Raw genomic sequence first — 27,287 nt, forward strand, 5'->3', positions numbered from 1 at the left:
CTGTGTGCAGGGACATTTTGGCTCATTTATACATTTTGTGTTTTGTGTCACTTAGTGAGCTTTAGAGATTCGTGTCAGTTAGTTTTTTACTAAGTTGAGCTAATCTAGTCACCTGCTAGCTTTATCTTATATATAAAATAGACACGCATGACAGTTGTGTAGCATACGTTCTCAACTCTGAAACCAAATACCATCAAAACGTGCAGCTTTAATCTAAGGCAAAATACAACACCTACACCACCTCCTGGCTCCCGATGGGGTCACAGACATATAAAAAAGTAAATAATAAATTAACTGCCAGAGTGCATCAAAATGTTTTACAACCTGTTATGACTATGGAGCTCATCAGCGGGAGTCTGTGGAAGTTTATTTCACAGATTAATTTAACTTCACTGTTAACCGTCAGTGGGCTTTAGAGCTCCAGGCTCGTTTTTAGTCTGTTGCTAAGTTAAACTAAACTAATATCAAGCTAAACTCTTTATCACAGCGGTGTTGATTTTCTTGCCTTAATAACCAATTATCCTCCAAACAGTGTGTCTTAATAATGTGATCAATCCATATAAGTGTCAATACGACGTGTCTCTAATCTAGTCTTCATGCACTACGACATACGCAGTAGTTCAGAAGAGTTCTCTCAGGGGAGAATGAAACTTAGTGCGGCTGTAATCATTTCTGGAAATGTAAATACACAGATTAGCTATGATTTATTCTGGAGACTAAAACATGCGAAGGTTTCCTAGTTGAGAAAAACTGTTGGTTGCCTCTCTCCTCAGGGTTCAGTGGCGTACGTGCCTCAGCAGGCCTGGATACAGAATGCCACCCTGCGTGACAACATCCTGTTTGGGAAGCCCTACAATGAGCAGAAATATCGCTGCGTTTTGGAGGCCTGCGCCTTAACCCCTGACCTGCAAGTCCTGCCTGGAGGAGACATGACTGAGATCGGAGAGAAGGTACATAATATTTCTTTAAGTATCTACTTCAGTTCTAGTTTCCCCACAGCAAAGACTCGGCTCCAAACATTCTCTCAAGACTCTCTCTCTCTTGAGTTTGTTAAATACTTTTCTATAATTTGATTAAGGTTTTGTTTTGAAGAACACTGTCGCGCTTTCATGTGGTTCGACTGGCCACCAGCCACGGCGACTAAAGTGACTTGTTTTGGCGCCGCAGGGCATCAACCTCTCCGGCGGCCAGAGACAGAGGGTGAGCCTGGCTCGGGCCCTGTACAGTGACGCAGAAGTCTACCTGCTGGACGACCCGCTGTCCGCCGTGGACGCCCACGTGTCCAAACACATCTTTGACAACCTCATTGGTCCAGAGGGGGTGCTCAAAGGCAAGGTGAGAGGAGTCAAAAGACAACTTTCAAGTTCGTGGTATTCTTTTAGACTGATTGTCATGGCGTTTCTCACAAATGTTTTTGCGCCTCACAAGATGAAATCTAGTGACATTGATGACTCAACCTGCTACTCTTTGTGGTGACTCCTTTTTAGCAACTGCTGTCTTTTCAAATGAGGTTGACAGCTGTGACAAAACCCAAATTAGCGTGTTAGCATAGTCACTGTTAATACGTTTTCTCACATCTCAAAGCACCAGAGTGGCCGTGTTGTTAAAAAATGTTTGATGTAGCAAATCCTAGACATGAAGAAGAGTCTGCTGGATGGTCCTTTGTGAATTCCTTTGACAGTCCAGATGTTTCTTTGTATTTGTCTCCAAACCAGCTTAATGAAACACATTTGCTTTAGAAATAAACTGGAGACAGCTGGCACCTAGATATATATAGTCTCTCAGTGCCTAGTCTTGTTTCAAAAGAGGAACTAGCTTATCTTTTCACTAAAGGAAGTTGAGTCAGGTTTGATCAGTTTATTACTCATTCGGTTTTCATGTTTATGACACCAGTGTCTGATAAGATCTGTCTGAGTTCTTTATTCTGGTGGGAAAAAGCACAGAATACGTTGACCTTTTAATAAACGCTGCGTCCGTCTGTAGGCTTGCATCAACACAAACAGAGTTTTCTTTTGTTCTTTGACTCCAGACGCGAATTCTGGTGACACACGGCATCAGCTTCCTGCCTCAGGTGGACAACATAGTGGTCATTGTGGAGGGCCGGGTGTCCGAGATGGGCTCCTACCAGGAGCTGCTCAAACAGAACGGAGCCTTCGCAGAGTTTCTCAGGAACTACTCCCTGGAGGACATCATAGAGGAGGAGGAGGCCGCTGGTAGAGCAACACTTCCTTCCTCCTTTGATATTCAAAGTCATATGACTGCAAAGAAATCAGATGGTCGTGGTAGCTCCTTAGACGGATCATAACACCGTTTCTCAATACTTTCACAGATGAGTTCGAGGAGGAGGAATTGTTCCCCGAGGATGCCCTTAGCAACCACACAGACATGGTGGACAGCGAACCAGTCATCAATGAAGCTAAGAGAAATTTCATAAGGTACTGGAAATATTGATCCTGGTTGTTTGTGTTTATTTAGCTAGCATTAAAGGACCTGAGCACGGACTGATAAGATTTTGGAAGTTAAGCTCATGCTTTAATACTCCAGGACTTCTGTTATTAAAGATTTAATGCTTTGTTTTTATTTCCTATTAGTTTTTTCTTTGTTCACCTGCTAATTGACTCTTACTTATACAGCTGCCATCTTCATACTCTGACTTCAGTTGTTTCCCCCCTCTCTCTTTCTCTCCCTTCCACAGGCAGATCAGCATCATCTCATCAGACGGAGAGAACCCCAGATCCCGCTCGGTGAGGAGGCACGGCTGCAGCCAAAGGAGACATTCAGAACAATCAGATAAGAAGAAGCCACGGGAGATGGAGAAACTCATCCAGGCAGAGACTGCTGAAACGGGCAGGGTCAGACCATCACTTCTATGTTCTCAACATCGCCTCAGTGTGGCTGCTTTTATAGAGCAGACGACAAAATGTGTTTTTCTCATTTGTACATTACATTTTCTAACAGATCTATAATTCGTTTTTCGTCACAACTTTAATAAGTAGCCCGTTTCTCTCCCTGTAAGAAATGAGCAGTGTAATAAAGCTAATACTGTCAGAACTCTGTTGACTGTGCCCTCATTCCTAACAGGTGAAAACCAAAGTGTACCTGGAGTACGCCAAGGCGGTGGGACCGCTGCTCTCGGTGCTCATCTGCTGCCTGTATGGCTGTCAGAGTGCCGCCGCCATCGGCGCTAACGTCTGGCTCAGTGAGTGGACCAACGACGCGGTGACTAATCGGACCAAGGAGAATGTACATATGAGGGTGGGGGTGTACGCAGCACTGGGCATTGCACAAGGTAAGAAACAGTGACGCTGAATAAGTGCAGTAGCTCATTTCATAGTCAGATCTTGTTCGTTTTGATGCATTTATTGTATAAAACAGCAACGTTAACCCCACGATGGCGATTCTACCCTCACAGCTCCTTGTTGCTGACCTCATTGAAATAATCTGAATGTATTTGCTTTGCAGCCAGTGAAAAGTTTTGCGTTTTGTACTGAAAGCTCAGTGGAGAGATGATGAACCAGAGGCTATTCTTGAAAATACTAGCTTTAATACCTACACTTAAAGGACCAGTATTACACCTCATAATTAAATGCATTGTTCCTGTTAGGCTTTTGTTCACTGAATGCATGGAGGCTGCGGATGATAACTGTTGTCTTGACTTCTTCATTCTCAGGACAGATGCTGCCTTTGTCAGCTATTAATTCCACTGCATTCTCGTTCTAAAATAAAACTTCCCTCTCCAATGTCTTTTCCCTCTACTCCTGTGGTCTAACCCAATCCCAGGTATCCTGGTCATGATCTCTTCCTTCACACTAGCCATGGGGAACATCGGTGCAGCCAAGAAGCTGCACCATAACCTGCTCATCAACAAACTTCACACGCCCCAGTCTTTCTTTGACACCACACCTTTAGGACGCATCATCAACCGCTTCTCCAAGGACATCTATGTCATAGACGAGGCTCTGCCAGCCACTGTGCTCATGTTCCTGGGCACCTTCTTCGTCTCTCTCTCCACCATGATAGTTATCATTACCAGCACGCCCATTTTTGCCGTTGTCATAGTGCCCCTGGCTTTGATATACGTCTTTGTCCAGGTACTCGGGAAGGGAAGGGAAGGGGAGGGGTGCTGGTGATGCTCTATGTTCCTCTTTTCCTTGCAAATGTGTGGCTCTTCCTCTTCCTCCTCCTGGAGTGGCATGCCGCATGCACGTTGGCGCAGCAGGTTTTATAACCTTCCAGCTTTTGTTTCTCCCTAGCCTGTGATGTTGTCAGTCAGTGACTCCCTCCTGCTGGTTTTCTCCTTTTTCCAAGTGTAAAACTTAACTATGCTTCCTCCGCAGCACTTCCTGTCCTGCCTGCAGTCTGCTGCCACACACACACACACACACACAAAGACACACAACACTGTCATGCTGAGCGATACAACCTGGTAAAACACAGAATATACTGTAACTGACTTCAATGTAAATCCAGACCTGGAAGCACCGGCGGTTGTGTCAGTCAGTCTTTTGTGAGCTATAACCTCCCTCTAGTGGTGGACCAGTGGTAATACAACTGAATCTACTTGGTTTGTCGTAGGGATTGTGTGTGGAGCTGGGTATGTCGCTACTGTTGCGTAATACACAGCGTATGTACGTGAGTAAACTTGGAAACATGGAGCATTTCAGTTCAAGCAGTTCAAATGCACTGGCTTGGCGTCCTCATAGGTAACTGTGACTAAATAATGATGAGACTAGTTTTAAAATCTGTGTCTTGCACGGTTTGGGTTTCACTTGTTTTTCTAAACCTCCAGGATACTCACAGCTGACCTAACACACTGTAGCTGAATAAGAATTTGGGTCATGCCCCGTGAGGGATTCACATCCGATTCACTGTCTTAAAATGCAGTTTTCTTCACTGCTTATTTTGATTTAGTTTAGTTGGTTATGAGCAGAGGTGGAAAAAGTACTAAAATATCGTACTCAAGTAAAAGTACCAATACTTGGATGAAATATTACTCAAGTACAAATGAAATTACCCATCTGAAAAATTACTCAAGTAAAAGTAATAAGTAGCTAATTTAAAATGTATTTTAAGTAAAAGTTACTTAGTTACATTTAAAAAAAAAACATGTAGGCTAGAACGGGGCGGGGGATCTCTCCCATGTAGTGAAAATAGGACAAGGGGTCATACATCCAAAACTGTTTAGTTTTTAATTAAAGAACAATCTATACAAATGTATACACATGTAATGACAACATAACACATGTCACACATGACATGTAAGACCCTTAGAAAGGGATAATGTGCAATTTTAGTTCTGACCATCCCATAAAACTTTTTCAAATAATCAACTGTCAATCAAACTGTCTCTGAACCGTCGTCGCTCTTCTGATCCACCTCCATCTCGTTCTCAATCTCCTACAGAAAGACTTGGCGCTTGGTAGTGGTAGCCTACATGCTGACCATACGTCACTCACTACGTGGTTCCGGGCGCGATTTTTTTTTCGGTTTTCGTTAGTCAACGTTTTTTTTTTTTACTCAGTAACGGATGGGATTTGTAATGTAGCGAAATACAATACTTCACTCAAAACGTAATCAAGTAAAATTTAAATTACCGATTTTAAAAACTACTTGAAAAATACAAAATACACAAAAAAACTACTCAATACTGTAACGTGAGTAAATGTATTTCGTTACTTTCCACCTCTGGTTATGAGTTATGATTCATGTTACGCTGCATAAAATGTATTCCAGTGCAGACAATAGATTTAAAAAGCCACAAAAAGACATCACTGGTGTTGGATACGCTGTAGTTAATCCCAGTTAAAACTACTCCTGTTATTGCCATTGCCAATTTTGCAGTTTAGGAAGTAGGAGTGGGTAACGTACATGGCCACAAAGGTGAAAAGCTAGAGGCAGGTTATATCACTGTGAGGACTGTATTCAGATTTCTGCGGGATTAATGTTATGAAACACACGGGGGACAAAACCTGATTTGTGCTGACACTCCCCTCTACCTTCAGAAAAATGTGCGTGACACACAAGAGGTACTGGTATACTGGTATAGATTTACCGGGCAGTCAAAACCATGCGGGTAGCAAACATAAAAAGGAAAAGGAGTCCCTTGGAGAAAGATGAGAACTTGGTCTTGTTTAAAAAAAAAGCCACAATCCAGTGCTAAATCTGCGACACCTGCACTGACAGTGGAAGCTGCTGTTTCATTGTGAACCACTGGTCCTGGTCCATTTAACACAGGTGTTGTTGTGTTGTCATACTTGACCCCCTCCCCTCTCCCCTTCTCGCAGGTGTGCTGTTGTTGGCTAACTGCCTGTTGTGCCGGGCCTACAGTATGCTGCGGGCAGCCAAGCTTACACACCGCAACATGCTTCAGGGGGTCCTGCGAGCTCCGCAGGCCTTCTTCGAGAGCACCCCCTCTGGGCGGTTATTAAACCGCTTCAGCAAAGACGTGGATGCTATAGACTCCCTCATCCCAGAAAATATTGACATATGGATGCGCACTTTCTGGTACACACTGAATGTGCTGCTCATATGCTCTGCCCTCACCCCAATGTTCCTCATAGTCATAGCCCCGTTAATGGTGTTCTATTGGTGGGTTCAGGTAAATAGGAAGCGAGTCTGCTGACTTATTAATACAACATGCATGTCTGAGTGTTGTGTGCGTGCTGGTAGACTGTTGCATGCGTTTGAAGCAGTGATCATTGCAGCTCTGTAGGCCCTAGTCCAGTAGTTGTAGACGGCTGTGGCTGTAGTGGCTGTGTGGTCAGTTTGTAGTTTAGGACTGTGGGAGTAGTTTGCAGCACCACATGGTTCAGCTGGTCACAGCAATCATCTTTGTGCTATTTATAAATGTAACATAACATAGACGTTTAATTAGGATTGAGCCGTTATTGGAAATTTTAATTTTTAATCAGTGCTAGGCGGCAGGGCGACTCTTTAGGCAGAAATAATTTTAGTGATCACATATCAGACACAGACAAAGGCCTGTGTATATAAGTACTTTAATATTAAGCCAAAGGGAACATGGCTCACTCGTAGAATTAGCTTTTCTCTGCTAGCTCTTTTTATTTATTGTCCATCCAGTCCTTATAAACATAATCAGTAACTTAAATCCAGTTAATGAGAGTATTTCTGCCGCAGGAGCAGCTTTGTCTGACCTGTTAGTCGTTGAGCTGTCAGAAACAGATGAACTGTGGTGGCTGGAGAACAGCCGTTTCTAATCATGGTGTGAGTGTGGCTCAGGTTATTGATTATTATTATATTTAATAATAACAATGATAATAATAATAGGGCAGATTCCAGATCAACACTATTTATTTTTTAAGAAATTGCTCATGATTTGCTGAATTTAGGTTTATAACTGAGGATCTTTTATGTGTTAACACTGCATCATGTTGAGGTTAGAAATCTGATGGGTGTAGATTTGACAATATTAACTTCTGGTTACAGCACACTCTTGAAGTAGACCTCGAGATGGGCCCACCACTGGTTAAATGGGCCCTCCAACAAATTTAACACATGCCAATTTTAACCTATTTGCTTAAATTACAGGGTTTTCTAATCATCCTGTGGAAAAATAGTGATATAAGGTCTTCTGGAAAGCAAAAAAAAAAGGGAGAGAAAACATGTGGTCAGGGTTATCTCAGCTCAGGTGTTAAATTTTAATCATTACAAAATTAAAGTGTGCGCTTTGAAATGATCCAGTGTTGACCCATATTAAAGGATAAACATCGGGGACATCTCTTAATGCTACTTGTAAATCATTTTAATATCCTTCTAATGCTGTCTGGGATGAAATCATTTAGCTGTTTGGCTAACCAGATTAGCTTTCCTCTGACGCTACTGACATTAAATTAAATGATTACGCAGCTCATCAATCACTCAAGTTGTAGTAATTTCTTGGGGCTTCGCTGATGATGAAGATTTCAGGATAACGTGCATTAACATGTCAGTTCGTATAAATTTATCCAGCTTGTTTCAAATAACTGAGAGGGTTGCTGATCGTGAAGTCGGTGGTCAGAAATCAACCAGAAAGCAGTGCAGGGTCTGTGTGTTCACTGTGTGACGCTGACTGGACCTACAAACGACTAAAATCCGCTGTACTAACACGAGCTCATGTTACTCCTGCTGCTTTGTCATTGCATCCACCCTGCATGGCCTGTCTCTTTGCTGCATCATGTGTCTTTAACCATATTGTACTGGGAGACTTCTGTTTGACTGACGCCTAATGACATTAATCCGATGACACATGTGGGGTCTAAGGGAACAGACCTGTCGCTTCTAAACTGTCTTTATTAGAATATAAATTTGGTGTGGATGGCTGTTTATGTGGAACTAAAAACATCTGCAGGTAATCATATCCAGTGCTGTCACAGCCCTGGACAGTAATGTTATAGCGTTATGTTGGTGACTTGATTAAGCTGATTACACGCAGCGTGGCATGTGAAACAGTCGCGAAGCGCCGACTGATTTACATGTTACTCCGCCGAGCGTGCGTTTCTCTAGCTGGCGCCTTATCCACAATCTGAAAAATTGGAATATCAAATGAGCTCTGCAGGTGCTTTGTTCACACAGGCTTCATTTATGACTCTGCGTGCGTGCGTGCGGGTGTGTGTGTGTGTCTTGCCTTTGTTCACTGTTTTGAAAATATCTGAGCATGTGCACAGCCTTGTCCAATTGTAACGATGTGTTTGTTTCTCTCCCCCCTCGACGCCTGTAGAGATTTTACGTTGCTACGTCTCGGCAGCTAAAGCGCCTGGAGTCGGTCAGCCGCTCTCCCATTTACTCCCATTTCTCTGAGACCGTCACTGGCTGTAGTGTAATCCGAGCCTATGGCAGACACTCTGCCTTTGTTCTGATGAGTGATATGAAAGTGGATGAGAACCAAAAGAGTTACTACCCGGGTATAGTGTCCAACAGGTAGGTGTCTCCTGTCTCGGATCATCAACTCTGTGATCCAGTTTGGTTGAGAAGGTTTCTTTCATCCCTCTGTACTCAGCCAGTGGAGTCACGGACGAGATGTTTAAGATCCTCTGTGCTCATGCTGCTTGATCAAGACTTGGAGCGATACTGTGTAAAGACCGTGTCAGCATTACGGCTCCAGCTAATGATCATTATTTATAAGTGGTTAATCTGCTGCTTCTATTCTAAATAAATCCATTAATTCTTAAAAAGACAATGCAGAATGCAGCAAACTATGTTGTTATACCTATAGGGACGTCATGTGATGTCTTAATTTGTCCATGAAATAGTCCAAAATTCAAATACACTCCAATAATGACAAATGACAAACCAACACCTACGCATGCCGTAATTGAAATCCTGTTGATTTAAATGTAACTTTAAATCACCTGTACTCGATATGTGTGTTTCATACACAGTTTAAATTGAAAAACAATGTTGAAGTGATTGTGCATTTCAGTCTTAAAAGCATTGTGCTCCTATAAGTAATCGTTCAGACATAAAGGCTCCGTTTGACTGACTAATTTGCCTGTTGATATTTAATTTGCCAAGGAGGAAGTTATTCCATGCAAATCATAACCAAGACGCTATTTAAATTCAGAAATGATGTATTTATTGAGGTGTACGTGTTCTATGATACATGGAAGTGATAGTCACACTCAAAAATGTTACGTTCACATACAGTCTTACAGATTACTGTTTGGGAGATTTTGTGACTTTTAGACAGAGCTGAGCAAATCTCTATATGTTTATGCATTTATGCTAAGCTAAGCTAAGCTAACTGGCTGCTAAGTAGAAACTAGTGAAAAGGTTCAGTGATTACGTTCCACTGGCAATGTGGTGTTGTTATCTGTCTCATGTCCAATTAAAATAAATAAAAAGTAGTGTTTATCCTGTCCTGAATAGCAGAACCAAACAAACCTCCATCACCATCTTATTATCAGAGGAAGGACAAAAACAAAATCAAGCAAGCTCCATCGCTTCCATATTGACTGTCTTACCAGTCCTCTGTGACCCTGTGGCTGAACACAGAGGATGAGAGAAGCCGCAGAAAAGAAAGATTTCAACACTGGAGCACAGCGTTGACACATTTCACTGCAGTCACTTAACCACAGACTATACTCACAAAGCTAAATGTGTTGTAATGATGTCTTAGAGTAACTGAGAATAAGAACAGTTAACAGGAAAAATAATCATTCTTTTATTTTGAAAACACTACCGATAAATGAATACTTTACGTATTTACATCAGAGTCTGATGAGTCGTAGACTTCTTTTTAACTGTAACCTTGGTGTCATACAGGTGGCTGGGAGTGCGTATCGAGTTCATTGGGAACTGCATTGTGTTGTTTGCTGCCGTGTTTGCTGTGACCGGGAAGGCGACCCTGAACCCCGGCCTCGTGGGTCTGTCCGTGTCCTACGCTCTACAGGTGCTGCTATAAACTAACAGCTGTAATATGATTATTAACATACAGCAGGGCAGTATGGGCCATGGTTAATATTTACAGATTAAATCCAGTAGCAGTGTTATCAGCATCAGTACATACTTTAAAGTTACAACTGCCACCTAAATATTTCTCCGTTAAAGCCGCACCAGTTGTTGTTTTTCTACTAGCAGTGGATCAAGTATGTTTTTTAGCCTCTTTTAACTCGTTGTTTTGGTTTTACAGCCACAAACTCTGGCCCCTTCAACCTTGTTTCCAACAGCTGGTATCTATTTTCAGCAACAAAACCTCTGATAAACCCATAGTCCATTATCATCCCAGTAACTAATGACGTGTGCTCATTACTTTCAGCCTTTCCACCACTGATCTACATTTTGACTCATTTTTAGCTCACTAGTTTAACTGTTTAACTGTTACTCTTATCTCAATGGATAAAAGAGTTATCTAAAAGTATCTGTTAGTATTTCCATTGCTTTTAGACAATAATTAGCCAGTAATTGTTTAGACTCCTCAGCTCGCTACCGTTTCCACTATACTGTCGCATGATTCAACATGTCTGTATATTTTTAATAGAAACCGGTAAGTTCATTTTGGTGGCTGAGCTACCGACACACCCCAGTAGTACCTACTAGTTTTTCACTAGTATATAAAATAAAAACTTATTTTTTGTTTTCTGTAATAATATGCTTTTTCTGTCTTAAAGCACCGGATCAGGCATAACATTATGACCACTGACAGGAGAAGTAAATAACTTGAATAACGTTTGGACCTGGCATTCATGTGGATGTTACTTAGACATGTAGCACCCACCTAGACCAGACCAGGCACCCCCACCCCATAGCAATGACACTCCTTGATGGCAGCAGCCATCCCCAGCAGGATGCAGCCTGACACAGACACACACACACAAAAAACGGTTTAGGAACAACTCAGAAGACATGAAGAACAGCACAAGGTGTTGACCTGGCCTCCAAATTCACTAGATCCCAAACTGATCAAGTATCTGTGGGATGATCCACAGAGGTCCCTCCCCTCAACCCATAGGACCCAAAGGCCCCCACTAACAACATTCTGTCTGCAGACACCACAGGACACCCTCAGAAGGCTCATGTCCTGATGAGTCACAACTGTTTTAGAGGCACAAGGGAGACCTACACAATATTAGGAAGGTGGTCATAATGTTAAGCCTGATTGGTTTATATTGCGATGGTATCTGGTATGAAAGGTGCTATACAAATATACTTGCCTTGTGTTACTGTAAAACCCCTAACTGAGCTTTTAAGTAGCGCTTTAAAGACAGTATTTTTTAACAGGTGACCATGTCTCTGAACTGGATGGTGCGGATGACTTCAGATCTGGAGAGCAACATAGTAGCAGTGGAGAGAGTGAAGGAGTACTCTGAGACCAAGACAGAGGTATGTTGTGTGGCATGTGTGAGCGTACACACACACACGATGCATCCAGTATTCATATTCCACAGAGTCTGGATGTTGCATGTGTTTGCTTTTAAAGCAGTGTTGGCTTTGTGTTGCACTTAACATGCAGGAATTTACCCACATTCCAAAAAACTGCCCCGCTGCTCAAATCACACACTTCCAAGACCTATAAACTATAACCAGATCCAGAAATGTTAGATTAGATGGTGCCAGCAAGCCCCCCTCTGTTACATAAGACAAAAAGGGCATTTGTACTGTACACAGTGTGCTTTTTCAGCAGGCATCACACAATGTACCCCTTTTATACGGGAACTGGTATAGCTGTTAGTGAAAGCCTTTGTTTGGTTCGTCCGTTGCTTCCCAGAGGTAAAATAAATGTTTGGCAGCTCTGAGTGAGCTCTCCAAGTTGTTAGAGTGATAAACAAACCAGTTCTGCTAAACGCCACGCAGGATAATGAGTTGTTCAGAAAGTTTTCCTAGTCAGAAAACCTGTTTGTGTTCACAGGCCCCCTGGGAGGTGGAGGACAAGAAGCCCCCTCCTGAATGGCCCATGGGCGGGAATGTGAAGTTCAACGACTACAGCGTTCGGTACCGAGAGGGACTGGACCTCGTCCTGAGGAACATCTCTCTGAGTGTGAAGGGAGGAGAGAAGGTGGGCGACGGTGTGACCGACTGATTTCTGATCAGTCAGAAGGGTTCCTGTGACAGCTCTTCATGTGTTTCTGTACAGATTGGCATTGTGGGGCGTACAGGGGCCGGCAAGTCCTCCATGACGCTCTGCCTCTTCAGATTGCTGGAAGCTGCAGGAGGAGAGATCACCATCGATGAGGTGAAGATATCTGAGATAGGCCTGCACGACCTGAGGTCCAAACTCACCATCATTCCACAGGTACACAACTCTCACAGTCACACAAAAATGGTTTGAATGCCTGAAGCCCAGATCTTTAAAGGGGAACTACTGTTTTTTACAACCTGGACCTTATTTTTGGCGTAAAATACGGTTGTTTACTCACCCATATAACCTTTGTGTAATTTGTAGTCCTTCGGGAGATATTTACATCCGCGTACATCCATATAGTGGGAGTGACTGGGGCACCGAAACGCAGCCTCTAAATAACACATTATCTGCCGCGAAACTTGTTCATTTTACCAATATTTTGTGATGATACGCTAGTGCTATTCCCCGTTGAGTACGGAGTTACCTGTTATCTGTTCGCGGACGTGCAGCGGTTTGTTGTTCTTTGGCCAGCTGTTCCTCTCTCTGCCTCCGCGTCCTCCTTTCAACAAGCTCCTCATCTGTATACTCTGGCTCGAAACGGTAAGGAAGTCCATCATAAACAAAGTCGTCATCCACAATCTCAGAATCGGAAAAATATTTAGCCATGTTGCAAAAAACTAGCAGTAGCAAACTACAGGTAAACAAGCCGCGCGGGGAGATGACATCATCCAGGTCAGAGGTTAGTAGGTCAATCTACAGACCCCAGATGATGATAACAGGTAACTCTGGACTCAACAGCGAACAGTACTAGTGTATCATAACAAAATATTGGTGAAATTAACGAGTTTCGTGGCAGATAATGCGTTATTTAGAGGCTGTGTTTCGGTGCCCCATTCACTCCCACTATATGGATATACGCGGCTCTAAATATCTGACGGCAAAGTTACGTGGGTGAGTAAACGATCGTATTTTATGCCAGAAATAAGGTCCAGGTTGTAAAAAACAGTAGTTCCTCCTTAATAGGATCTCCTGATAGCAGCAGATAGTTAGCTTAGCTTAGCACAAAGCCTGGAAGCAATGGGGGCAGCTCGCCTGTAAAAAGGTAAACTATAATATAATAATCATCAGATTTATTGATTTATTTATTGACAAAAGTCAGGGGCTTATTTGTTTTTCTTTGAGCTTCCTTAACTCACTGTCTCTGCCTTAGGAGCCAGTCCTGTTCTCTGGGACACTGAGGATGAACCTGGACCCCTTTGAGAAGTACAATGACGAAGAGTTGTGGAAAGCCCTGGAACACTCTCACCTCCACAAGTTTGTCAGCAACCAGACGGCAAAACTGGAGCTGGAGTGTTCGGAGGGAGGAGAGAACCTCAGGTATGTCCAGAGGAAAAAGAAACGAGGCGAACCACAACCCTGGCTCTCTCTCTCTCTCTCTGTCTAAATGTTGGTTCTTGTGCTGTTGTGCCTACAGCGTGGGCCAGAGGCAGCTGGTGTGTTTGGCTCGAGCTCTCCTGAGGAAGACGAGGATCCTCATCCTGGATGAAGCTACTGCTGCTATTGACCTGGAGACGGATGATCTCATCCAGTCCACCATAAGGACTCAGTTTGAAGACTGCACCGTCTTCACCATCGCACACAGGCTCAACACAATCATGGATTATACAAGGTTAGATACACTGCATAGTCCACCATACTACTTTGTACTGCTGGTAGGTGAACTAGGCAGAACAGATCAATCACACTAGTCGAGTAGATTGGATATTGGAAATCACATGTGGCTTGTTGCGTTCAAACCTTGTGGCCCTACGTGGCCAAGGCTCTGTTTCACGCCTCCTACTAACATGCATCGTGGGTGATCCATCCACAAGTGAGCAGCAAGTACAGGTGTGAACACACCAGGCGCATTTAGGACACACTGAGATATAATCACTCAGACCACAATAGGAGGGGGTCTGTGCGTTTTGCCTCCTTCATTCTACGCTGCAATTTGCTTTGAAAGCATGGGGGCACGTCAAATGATCACAGAACAAAGAGGCGGCTTGTTCACTGTTTTGCCAGCATGTGAGAGCGTAGAGCACACAGCTGCTGTTATGAATCATGGACCGGCGAAAAAAAGGCCAACTTCTTGTAAGTGCTGTTTATCAATAGGGAGAGCTGTTAAACGCCTTCTAACTAAACTAATAAATACATGTACACAAGAATAAACGGAATCGAGACTGTGTGTAGTTACAGCAGAGACATTACTCTGATTATAGAGGCCAACGTACTAAATACTGAAGTACAATGGCCTTTATCAAGGCTTTGCAGACTATTAAATTACATAAGTATCTTTTCTTTTCTGTGTGAAACTCTAGAATAAGAGTTTCTCCTACCATGTAAACCCTGCAGAGCGTGCTTTGGCAACCCTACACTTACAGTCATTATGGTTACCGGATTGTTCCTGTAATGGCTATGTGTTTGTGTTTTGTATTTAAAGTTGTGTATGCTTTGCAAAGGAGTCATCCTTTTCTCTCTTCTTGCAGAGTGCTGGTGTTGGACAAGGGACAGATAGCAGAGTTTGATACTCCTGCAAACCTCATGTCAAAGAGAGGAATCTTCTACGGCATGGCTAAAGACGCAGGACTGACACAGTAGAACTGCGTTTTTGTCCCGCGGTCATAAAACCCAGGGTGGAGGATCATCTCAGTTCCCGTCAGTCTGGCCGTGTGCTTTTTAAATTTTTGCAGTGGAACTGAAGAGTACTTTTTTATGTGCACTTGGTATTTATCGGGGCACTTACTGCTCGTTTTAAATGAAGCATGAACTCCTTTGCAGACTTGGGTCAATCAGCAGTTCCAAAGAGTTTGTCAGAGGCCACATCAGGACATTTACACGCTCTTCTCTTTGACGTTTCTGGCACTGACTGTGTTGTCCTGCAGGGCTCTCTTAATCCAACTGTTTGGTATCTATATAGGAAACAAAAAGCCATATGTGCACATGCTGCTTGATCCAAGTCTGCCCTTTAGTGCCTTCTGCCAGTGGGATAAAGAAAGCCAGTGAATGTATAATTTTTTTAATCCGCTGTCTGCTGCAAAACAATGGAGAAAAAAGAAAAGGAGGAACTTTTTTATTTTATTTTTTCTACAAAGAAGAATATTGTGCCACTGTACCTTCCTCATAAGAAAGAAAGAACTACACTTTTTGTACTGTACCATTATTTAAGCTACTTTTTAAACAGTTGTCTCATCTAGGGAAGTTTGCTCAGTTAAATATGTGATTCTTCTGTGAACCAAATCTATAAAGACTTGAATTGTGTACCACCAAAATATGAAATATGATAATGCCTTTATTAAAAAAGAAAAAAAAAAAGGAAGAACAATGTGTTGGTGTACTGTCTTGAATAATGGATTACCATTAACATGCATGGAGATGTCTACATGTGACATACCTACATCTCTGACTTCAGTAATAGATGTTCTGTGGCTCTCTAGGAGCTCAGGTCTAAATAATAACCTGTTATTCCAATGCTAAGTTACCCTAATGTCTAAACTACAGGCCTCGTAGTCACGGTAAGTACACTTTAACATTCAAACTCATTAACAAGCCTGTAAATTAGCTCCACCGTTTATACTTGTGTTTATATTCTGTTATTTTATTCAGATTTAACTGCTAACTGGTGGCTCAACGGCCACGCTCCTAGCTTATATGCAGCTTTTCTACCAAGTGAGACTTCAATTATTATTAGATCTCTTACGTTTTGAATGATTCAACATGAATGCAGCCAATTGCACGTTTAATCACGTTGCTTGCATCATGTGAAGATTTATTCTACGGAGCAGAAGTGAGGTTACTCCTTTGAAAATAGCTCATTGAGATCAGGTGTCTAAGCTCTCTGTCCTGGTTGCAGTTTATCCCGTAATCCACGTTGCGGGTATTTTTTCATATTATTTTTTCAGGTACAGCAATATCACATTTCTCATGAGTCATGTTGCTGGGGTTGTTTTTGAGTACAGAGTGACATGACCTGACAATGTTTTTTACAATCTGAAAATGTAAATATGCATGTAATGACTTCAGTCATCCACTAGAGGGTGCTCACAGCTAAATGGCAAATAACACACAAGCCGCTCACAGGCCAATGCATTCTAATGGACCAGTCCTGCACTAAATCTGTATTATATTACTATATTGTATTGTGTTGTACCAAGACATGTTTTTTATTTTTTGACAACCCCATTCTAGTCAGCGTGCTAGGCTAAATAACAGAAACACTTGTTTAATTCAATCCAGTTTAACAGCACCACAAAGTACATCCTCCAAAATGATCATCCAGTGCAATTACCACCTTCCTGATGCTGTTTTAATATAAACTAAACTTTAGAACAGATCTAAAAGAGGATTAATCCAAGACTGTTATATTAGAGTGCATTCATATTCACTAGTGTGCCAATGAACAGGCAAGTGAGTCCGTCTAAACTTGTTTTTCTTGGTACTACAATTTGCAGTAATACAGTCATACTTGATCTTTCACTCACTAAATAAGGTCAGACACGCGTTTCTAATGTCAAACACTTGACTAAATAGTGTTTTTTTCTAGTTTGCTTGGTTTAATTCTGTGATTTAGTTTATTTTTTTTTGGGAGGACGTGTCTCATTCAGACTTTTTAGCTGCCTGCTCTCGGAGCTGATTTGAGAAACACACAGACAGGTCGAATAAGTTCAGCCTCAGATCCCTTTCAGCAAGATCTCTCTTGCTCCACACACACACACACACACACACACGCTGTGGTTAACGTTTCTCAATATTTTTTTTCCCAAATTACCGATTGTGCAGACACCCCCTCTTTGTCTCCGACATGCCATGACTGACAGATGCTGATGGCCCGGGATGAATGAGAGCTCAGCTGCCAGCTTTGTCGGTAATGTCACTGCCTATGGGCAAAAGTGTACCATGTAATGGCAGGGAGGTCTGGCTCTGGCTGTCTGCTGACTTGCCTTGCCTTGACTTGAGAGGAAGATTGGATGCCACTTTGTTGGAGAATTAACGAAGCAAAAAAGCTCCTTGTTTTTCTTTCGACACTCAATTCAGGGAGTTTTATTCGGGAGTGTTGCTCAATGTTACGGTTTGTCTCTGAATACCAAAGTGATTGGAATGTTCTTTTGCTATATCCGGGCCACCCATGGTTGACTAAAAAGTTAAAGGGATAATTTAACAGTTTGAAAAGTTCTGTTTTTACCTTTCTTGTGGAGAGTTCAGTGAGAAATGAGAATATGAAGAAGAACAATTACTAGCTTGCTCTGCGTAGAAAAAAAAAAGAAGGTAGCACTTTAATAATTGATTAAATGTATTAATTGTATTGTATGAAGTTAACAATAGTGGGCTGTTTGCTAACCTTGGCATAAACGGAGCGCCCTCTTGTGGTGCTCACTACCTTGAAAGTGGAAAGATTCGATTTCACAAACTGTGACCTTTTTTGGGTCAAGTCATAGACTGTAAAAAAATGGACGACGCCTCTCCACTTCCTCCCATTGATCAAACTGGCGTTAGCATCCCAGGGATACGGGTGGTGCCATCTTGTGAGTTTAGAGCATAGACTGTAAAAAGATGGACAGCGGGACTGCTCCTCAAAAGTGAAGCCAAAGCAAGTACAGCTCCCCCTGGTGACTGGCCACAGTATAGGTCGTAAGCTCCACCTCCTCCATGTTAGTGGATGGGGCTTGGGCTCCACTCTCGGACCGTACTGCGCAGACTCTGGCTCCAAACTCGCAAGATGGCGCTGCCTGTTACCCGGAAGTGGAGACACATTGCCCATGCAGCCGTGGCCTACTGGTTAGCGCTTTGGGCTTGTGACCGGAGGGTTGCCGGTTCGAACCCCCGACCGGTAGAAAGCGGCTGAAGTGCCCTTGAGCAAGGCACCTAACCCCTCACTGCTCCCCGAGCGCCGCTGTAGCATGGCAGCTCACTGGTCCGGGTTAGTGTGTGCTTCACCTCACTGTGTGCTTTGTGTTCACTAATTCACGGATGGGATAAATGCAGAGACCAAATTCCTTGTATACACAAGTATACTTGGCCGATAGACACTTAATCTTAATCTTAATCTTAAAATATTTATGCAGTTTATGGTTTGGAGCCAGAGTCCGAACAGTACTATTAGAGAGTGGAGCCGTATTATCTACGACCCGTTCACACTTCCGCTAAACTCACTGGTGTTTGTGTTTCATTAAAGGGGAATTACCGTTTTTTACAACCTGGACCTTATGTCTGGCATAAAATGTGATCGTTTACTCACCCATATAACTTTGGTGTCATTTGGAGTCGTTCGGAGAATATTTAGATCCATGTATATCCATACAGTGGGAGTGACTGGGGCAACGAAACGCACCCTCTAAGTAACGCTTTATCTGTTGTGATACGCTAGTGCTATTCCCCGCTGAGTCTGGAGTTACCTGTTATCTATTCACGGACGTGCAGCGGTTTGTTGTTCTTTGGCCAGCTGTTCCTCTCTCTGCCTCCGCATCCTCCTTTCAACAAGCTCCTCATCCGTATACTCTGGCTTGAAACAGTAATCACGTCCATCATAAACAAAGTCGTCAATCAAGCCGAGCGGGTGCGCGCTGGGGTTAAGAGATGACATCATCCGGGTCAGAGGTTAGTAGGTCAATCTACAGACCCCGGCTGATGATAACAGGTAACTCCGGACTCAACGGGGAATCGCACAAGTGTATAATAATAAAATATTGGTGAAATGAAAGAGTTTCGCAGCAGATAATGCGTTATTTAGAGCCTGCGTTTCGGTGCCCCAGTCACTCCCACTATATGGATATACGTGGATCTAAATATCATCCGAATGACACCAAAGTTATATGGAGTTTTCTTCATAATTGTATAATGTGTCTGAGGAAGATTTGCATCTCTTACATTACGTTATTCACTCATTAGTTGGCTAGCTCTTCCTCTGTTCCCTAGCCTCCAAGCTTATAGTAGCTCTTCCAGGTTCTACTTTTGAACTACACACTACTGCTACCTGCTGGTATTAAGATGTATTTCTTTTCATGCAGGACATATGTGCCATGGACACTGGAAGATAATTTTTTGGTAAGTACATTTTTTCTTGGTAATTGTATTCTGACACGACACAAATATAAGCAGTCAAGGCATCAGCAGTTGCCTAGTATTTTCACAATGATCGCCTAGAATGAATAAACTTTACACCGACCGATCAACATGATTAAAGGGGAACTACTGTTTTTTTCAACCCGGACCTTATTTCTGGCATAAAATCCGGTCGTTTACTCACCCATATAACTTTTGTGTAATTCGTATTCCTTCGGGAGATAATTAGATCTGCGTATATCCATATAGTGTGAGTGACTGGGGCACCGAAACGCAGCCTCTAAATAACGCATTATCTGCCGTGAAACTCGTTCATTTCACCAATATTTTGTTATCGTATGCTAGTGCTATTCCCCGTTGAGTCCGGAGTTAGCTTTTATCATCATCCTGGGTCTGTAGATTGACCTACAGACCCCGGATGATGTATCTGACCTGGATGATGTCTTGTCTGAGCGCGGCGCGCACAGGCGACGGTCGGCTTGTTTACCTATAATTTGCTACTGTTAGTTTTTTTGCAACATGGCTGAATATTTTTCCGACTCTGAGGTTGTGGACGAACCATAGCAGATAATAGGCAGATAATGCGTTATTTAGAGGCTGCGTTTCGGTGCCCCAGTCACTCTCATGGATATACGCAGATCTAAATACCTCCCTGCTCTCTTCAGTAATCCCATGGTGACATCAGTGAGGATTCATCCATCTTTATATACAGCCCGTGCAGTCCATTTGAAGGCAGCGTATGTGCTGTCTAACAGAATGGTTTTCATGACTGTCGATTTGTTTTCATCCTGCTTCAGGATGTTTGCTTAATGTGTCTTTTCCAATTCAGTGTATTTTATTGAGTATTTTTAGTTTGAATAAAATTAAACTAATGGTAGTACTCCAAAAGCACACCTTGTACAGCAACTGCTTTAATTGCACACATGAAGCTGAAGATCCAAGTGCGGAAAAGTGAAATATAGTGATTTTCTATGTCACCTAAACTCTCCAGGTTTCATTTTCCAGGAAACTGTTTTATCAAAGCTTGAATCCTCAAATAACCTCTCTCCTGAAGCGGTGCCATTCGGTGATTTTGTACTTTTCGCAGCTCCTAGGGGCTTGTACCTGATTCCACAGGATAGGCCTATCATTTCCTATGTGTTCGTAGCCCCGAGCTGAATCCATCCTCACTCAGTTTGACAGGAGTTTATTAATTCCGCCTCCACATGAAACGCTTCATTTGTAAATGACAGGCTCAGACTCTGGTAAGATGATTTTTGTGCACGTTGTGATCCTAATGATAACTTTGTAAACTATTATTAGACTTTTGCATATTGTGCAGAAATGTGAACTCCCCTCCACACGTACACACACGCGTTAAATAGTTCTAGCTGTCGGTTAATCATACGTTCAGGATATGCAGTTGTTTGTCATTAGTGGAGAAACAGGGCAAATATAATCCTTCTTACAGGATTCAGACCTGCAGCTCTCGAAGCCCCCATAAACAAGGCCTTTTTTATTTGCTTGTCATGCAGCGCACACACTTATTCACAAAAGTCACCACGTCTGCATCAAGAACAAACAATCTCCCGTTCACACACTTTGACACAGCGTGAGTCCACTGTTATTGCACTGGAAAGTGGTCTAATAGCTCCCCTGTCCCCGGCTGAACCGTGGAGGAAGCATCCAAGTAGTTTACACAGGAAAGGAATGAGCAGTGCAAATTACAATAACAACTTCATTCATTTAATGCTGCGCCATCTCATTCCCCCACTGTGGCGCACATCACCTGATCCTCAAAGTTTTTTTGTTTTTTTTTTCAGTTGTACTGTCCTCATCTCACCTCTGCTGGCAGACGAGTCAGATTTGTAAAGGGGCGCATTAAAAGCTAGAGACATGTCTACTATTTTAAGTCTTGGATGAAAAGCCAAACTCATAAATAAATAAAATGAAAAAGGCTTAATTGTAGTGTTGTGTAGCCTTTTTCTTGTCAGCATGATATCCTATTGGCTTTATTTGCAGCAGCCGTAGACTGTTTTCTTTTTCTGGAATTCGTAGGTCTTGGGAATGAGTCTCTAAATTTCCACAAATCCACACAAAGTGCATGTACAGTACACAACTAATCCTGTGTACAAAGACATGCTGTATACAGAACGCCGGCTGGTGAATGTTGGTGAGAAAACAGAAATAGTTGTGCAAGAGCAGTCACGTATCACTGGCCACATGTGTTCGGAGAGTTAGAACTGTAATGTGCATGGATTTTATTCAAATGTTACAGACGTGTATTTTTTCTTTCTTTAAAATTGTACTATTTAACTTTCCTGTGAGCTAATTTGGGATTTCAGTCAGAAATTCAGCCCATTTCACACAGTTCAAAAAGTCTATTACCGTGAAGTCATTTCTGAATAGGCATCAGCTCAGTCAAAGTTTCTGCATGTTGATTTTAAAATAAGGTGTCTACATATAGGATTGACTTGGATTATAATTATTCTCTAAAGTGTTGGAGATTAAAAACTGTATTAACCTGTCAAACCTGTGAGAAAATCATCTTATTATTGTTTATCACTAAAGTTACAGTTGTCCCCTGTTCATTGATTTAGAAATGTGAACTTTTACCAACCACTATTAACACTGTCCCAGTATTATTTTTGAATTATTCTTAAGTACAAAATATTGTCTTATAGTTTTTATCGTGAAAATAAAAGTAAATAAAATACATTTCCCATGAGCATTTCGTCGTATAAACGTTTAAATGCAAATTTAAAGTTTCCTGTAAGTGTTTAATATTATTATTTATTTAAATAAGTTGTATATTTTATGAGCACTCCTTTAAAATTAAGTTATATTCTGAAAACGTTATGTTCTTTCAAACGTGGAGTAAAACAACCTTATAGTGTCGCCCATCTCCAACGTGCGCACAGCATCACTTCTTATTTCAACTGTAAAACACTAAGCACACTAACTCAAACAATCTGACTATGTGTTAACCGAACATGTGGTTTTAATTGTTTTGCAGTCGTTAAATAATAAATAATCCCATTGTTTTCAAAGCAACTAGTTTGAGACGTTCCTCTCCGTGCGTCTTTGCGCGCGGTGCGCCGTGGCGCCTGTAGAGCCCGCAAAGGGTTAAACGGGGTTACCAGCAATCCTTTTAACAGGCAGGTGCCCCGCCAGCTCCAGCCCAAAGCTTTGCTCTGACTTTTTAAAAAAGCTTCTTCCAACGTTTACTTACTCGTCGAGCCCTTTTTTTTTTTAAACGGTATAAATAGAGCATCATCGCTGCAACTCAACTGGAGCTGACACACATCAGGCTGACTCGCAGGCTCAGGGCACGTGTGACGCGTTTCTATTTTTTTCGCTCTTTTTTCCACCAACCTTTATTTAAAAAAAAACTCTGATTTAGTAGAAATATATATATATATATCCATATATATCTTTTTTTATTTTTATCTTAATCACTCGTTGAGTTGCGTTCAGCTCTGGAGATGTGGTGGATGCTGTTTCCACGCTGGATCTGGTTCCTGGCGTGTGTGTCAGTGTGGATGGAGCTCCAGGTCGGAGCTTTGCCTCACATCACCTATTCACATGCGGGCATTTGCCCCAATGACATGAACCCCAACCTGTGGGTGGATGCCATGAGCACCTGTACAAGAGAGTGTGAATCTGATCAGGTAATTAGAATAATTTTGCAGTTTGGAAATTGAATTTACATGTTTTAACTGTTTCATTCTGTTTCTGGCTTATATTCTACTTCATCGCTGCTTCTGTAATTTGTCCTCTCTCCTCCTACAGGAGTGTGAGTCCTTTGAGAAGTGCTGCCAAAATGTTTGTGGGAATCGGAGTTGTGTGGCAGCCCGTTATGTGGACGGAAAGAAGGGCCCCGTGGGGATGCCCAAGGAGGCAACTTGTGCCAGTTTTATGTGCACCCAGCAGGGGTCTGAGTGTGACATCTGGGATGGCCAGCCGGTGTGCAAATGCCGGGACCGCTGCGAGCGGGAGCCGCACTTCACCTGCGCCTCCGACGGCATGACCTACTACAACAAGTGCTACATGGATGCTGAGGCGTGCTCCAAGGGAATCACCCTCTCTGTCGTCACGTGCCGCTTCCACCTCACCTGGCCCAACACGAGCCCGCCGCTGCCCCAGGCGACCACTCTTCGCCCTACCACTGCTCCCCTTCAGGCCACCATCCCGCCTCCCACCGAGCCTCAGCCACCCGTGGTGGTCAGCAGCCCCACTCACCAGGCTGTAAATGTGGGCGAAACAGCCAGCTTTGTGTGTGACGTCATCGGTCGCCCCCAGCCTGAGGTCACCTGGGAGAAGCAGCTGCCGGATGGCGTAGAGAGGGTTGTCATGAGGCCCAACAATGTGCTGGGGAACATGGTCGTCACAAACCTCGGTCAGCTGGTCATCTACAATGCCCAGCCGCACGATTCAGGTATCTACACCTGCACAGCTCGGAACCCGTCCGGATCAGTGCAGGCCAGCCACCCGCTCACTGTGATGCCCACAGAGGTGCTGAGAACCCCCGAGCCCAAGAACCTGACCCGCTGCCTGCCTGAAGAGTGCGTGAAACCCCCCGACAGCCCAGAGGATTGTGGGAGCGAGCTGGAGAAAGTCAGCTGGTACTACGAGTCCAAGACAAACAACTGCTTCTCCTTCACCCACTGCCACAGCCACCACGGCAGCCAGCAGCCCGGGAAGGTGTTTGAGAGATATGAGGAGTGCATGCAGTGCTGCGGTCCGGAGCTGTCGGGCCCCTGTGGGCTCCCCAGCCTGCAGGGCCCTTGTAAGGCGTACGAGCCCCGGTGGGCTTACAGCAGCACCCTGCGGCAGTGTCAGTCCTTTATCTACGGAGGCTGCGAGGGCAATGACAACAACTTCGAATCTAAAGAAGCATGCGAGGAGATGTGCCCCTACCCCAAAAACCACCACTGCAAGGCCTGCAAACCAAGAGGTAAGATAGTGACAAGCTTCTGCCGGAGCGACTTTGTCATCTTGGGCCGCATGACGGAGCTGACGGAGGAGAAGGACTCGGGTCACGCCCTGGTGACTGTGGAAGAGATCCTCAAAGACGAGAAGATGGGTCTCCGCTTCTTCGGGAAGGAGCCTCTTGAGGTCACTTTCCTAAACATGGACTGGAACTGCCCCTGTCCAAACATCACGGGCGCTGCCGCAGAGGGCCAGGTCATCATCATGGGCAACGTCAACGACGGCATGGCCGTCCTGCAGCCAGAGAGCTACGTGGGCGCCTCCAGTCCTCGCCGGGTACGGAAGCTGAAAGAGGTCATCTCTAAGAACACATGTGACATTCTCAAAGCGATCACAAACAGCCCTCAGTAGGGTTAGTGCTCTCACCTGTACATAAAGTTTAGCTAAGAACCCTGACTTGACTGCAACAAACTGTTATCAGTAACGTTTTGACCTGTTCTTGCTACATTTATTGGTGTCTTTCTGTTTTTGAAAGTTTGTTTAGTTTTAGTTCCCAATAAGAAACTGTGTCACATGACATTTTGTATATTTTCCTATGGAGCCTTTTTGTTGTGGTTTGTTGATTGAAATACCATGTATGTGGACATCCATCATGATCGTCCAGTTACCTTAATCCTCCAGACTCCGTCTCCCCTCATGCCCTGTCCTGCCTCCAGCAGAAATGGAGCTTGCAGGCTTAGTCAAAAAAAAAAAAAAGAAAAGACAAAACAGACACGACAGAGTTCGATATTCATGTACATATCTGTCTTTTGATAGTGTTTCCACCTGATGCTGACTTTATATACTTCATATCTTTGCTCTATATGTCAAACCAGTACATTTGGAGTGAGTTGCACATCCAGTATGACACCCATATGAATAAGTTGTAATATATTTTTAACAGCTATATTTTCAGTCATTTTTTATTTTTTTTTATCTACTTCCTCTTATTTCTTGGGTATTTATTATCAAGTAAGCTTTCTTTTTGTACCTCACATCCTCCCTGAGATAAAGGGGAATTTTGTATAATTCAGTGTGTGTGCAGAAAATAAAGTTTTTTGGGGTTTTTCTTCTGTCTCCCTTTGTTTTTTGTTTGGTGTCTTTGTACCTGCTGGATAACAGAGAGCAGCTGCTTTCCGTACCTGTGTGGCTCCTCTGACAGGCTGTGATAAAAGAGACAGGGGAATAACGCATCCCCAGCTCCCCATGCCCCAACCCGTCCCTAAAAACCTCCCCAAAAAAAAAGAGTCTATGCATTCTCCAGACCCCTGTGGCATTGTAAAAACTTCACACTATTTTGCTTTGCCTCCATGGTCCAGCCTAATTGGGTAAGGAGCCCAAGCTGTAAACCTCAGATGCACAGGCATACAAGAGTTATGTGTTTCATGCCGTGCCAGCAGGCATCTCTGGGTTACGGGGGAACAGGCCTAGGTGGGCCTCGACGAGGGTGTTCTTCTTCCCAGATGAGATTCTGTTTCTCCCATCCAGTAGATGCGAAGGAGGCGGCTGATCAGCCCATGTAGGGATTTCTTTACTGGCGAAACCACCAGGGAGATGAGACCTGCACTCGAGCAGCTGTTGAGGCTCTGGAGCAGGAGAATATTAGATCTGCAGCACCTTGGATTACGTTACAAAGTGATATAAACGCAGGTCATGTCAGCAAAACAAGCCCTCCTCAGCTTAGGTATTTATTTATTTTATCATGTGTACTTTTTCATATTGTTTTTCTTGGCAGGGATGGGCTTCCATAGAACACACAGCTGTCTGTGTATAATCTGTTTCTTAGCGGTGTTTCTTGCCCATGAGTGGGGGTGGAGGGGTAAGTGCTTTTAGAGATAGACGCTGGTAGATGCGGGAGGAGTTGGGGTAATGCATACGGTAATATATCATAAATATTAGAAGATAAATGAAAGAGAAATGGGGTGAGAGAGGAGGAGGTGAAACAACAGGTTCGATCTCGAGCATTTTGAGACCGCTGTTTGGATTTGTGCAGAAGCAATGTCTGGAAAACCGACTTTCTTGATGCCACTTGAATTGTGCCTTGAATCGCACAATATATTCAAAGTTAAGGAAGTCAACAGCAACACTATCATTTAAACTGACAAATCTGCCATGGCGTTAGCTCAGGGTCAAGCCCCGCTCACAAGTCCGGCTGCATCAGCTGACAGCTCAGCTAAAGCATCCATCAAATCTCATACAGTTCATGTTACACTTGCCATTTCCTCCGCAAAAGATCCTTTGCAACCCACCTCAGCCCCCAGCTCCTCATTTGTTCAATGTCATTTCTGTGTCAATGATCCCTGATCTGTATCTAGGGCGTCTTTGCAGCCGCCATCTGGGTGTCTGCGTGTCTATCTAGAAGATTTGAAGAAGTCCTAGAGGCATACTGACAAAAACAGTGCCAATACATTTTCTTTGACCAAAGTGGTCCTGTTTAAGATGTTAAATGAGTAATTCATGGCATAACGGCACACCTCTTTATTAGATTAGCAGTGAACAGTTGGTTAGACACACTTAAATTAGATGCAACCCTAACCCTGGCCCTGGACCTAACCCTAATCCTAGCCCTAACCCTAACCCTAGCGCTGGCCCTAGCCCAGGGTCAGAGTATGTCCCAAATGAGAAGGTTGGTGAGGTGGTCCCAGTTTGCCACCTTCGGCTTCAAGTAGAGCCGTTCTGGTGGCAT

General features: G+C 43.4%; 2 protein-coding genes and 1 long non-coding RNA gene across 4 annotated transcripts in view; 2 read left to right on the forward strand and 1 right to left on the reverse strand.

Annotated features, from left to right (window-relative positions):
- abcc3 (ATP-binding cassette, sub-family C (CFTR/MRP), member 3) overlaps positions 1–16,474 on the forward strand; it is a 53,622-nt gene extending 37,148 nt beyond the window's left edge. The window contains exons 17-31 of one of the 2 annotated variants that reach the window (XM_084567989.1): positions 774–950; positions 1,168–1,335; positions 2,030–2,213; positions 2,330–2,435; positions 2,696–2,852; positions 3,082–3,289; positions 3,781–4,091; positions 8,717–8,916; positions 10,261–10,387; positions 11,716–11,817; positions 12,344–12,490; positions 12,569–12,727; positions 13,767–13,933; positions 14,031–14,225; positions 15,082–16,474. In XM_084567989.1, coding sequence (XP_084424115.1) covers positions 774–950; positions 1,168–1,335; positions 2,030–2,213; positions 2,330–2,435; positions 2,696–2,852; positions 3,082–3,289; positions 3,781–4,091; positions 8,717–8,916; positions 10,261–10,387; positions 11,716–11,817; positions 12,344–12,490; positions 12,569–12,727; positions 13,767–13,933; positions 14,031–14,225; positions 15,082–15,193 — 2,520 coding nt within the window. In that variant the 3' untranslated portion in view covers positions 15,194–16,474. Of the gene's footprint in view, positions 1–773; positions 951–1,167; positions 1,336–2,029; positions 2,214–2,329; positions 2,436–2,695; positions 2,853–3,081; positions 3,290–3,780; positions 4,092–6,284; positions 6,599–8,716; positions 8,917–10,260; positions 10,388–11,715; positions 11,818–12,343; positions 12,491–12,568; positions 12,728–13,766; positions 13,934–14,030; positions 14,226–15,081 lie in introns of both variants that reach the window. The other variant, XM_084567988.1, reaches the window with a different exon arrangement.
- A 1,810-nt stretch (positions 16,475–18,284) lies between these two features.
- The window catches only part of LOC311504341, a 55,166-nt gene continuing 46,163 nt past the window's right edge, over positions 18,285–27,287 (reverse strand). Inside the window, exon 3 of the long non-coding RNA XR_014699620.1 lies at positions 18,285–18,318. This is a non-coding gene — a long non-coding RNA (uncharacterized lncRNA). The remainder of the gene's footprint in view (positions 18,319–27,287) is intronic.
- On the forward strand, positions 22,555–25,599 carry LOC311504697 (WAP, Kazal, immunoglobulin, Kunitz and NTR domain-containing protein 2-like). The gene is made up of 2 exons (XM_084567932.1): positions 22,555–23,301; positions 23,423–25,599. The coding sequence occupies exons 1-2, from the start codon at positions 23,116–23,118 to the stop codon at positions 24,971–24,973; spliced, it is 1,737 nt and encodes a 578-aa protein (XP_084424058.1). The 5' UTR covers positions 22,555–23,115; the 3' UTR covers positions 24,974–25,599.

Source organism: Chelon labrosus (genome assembly GCF_963514085.1).
Source record: "Chelon labrosus genome assembly, chromosome: 19".
Lineage (NCBI taxonomy): Eukaryota > Metazoa > Chordata > Actinopteri > Mugiliformes > Mugilidae > Chelon > Chelon labrosus.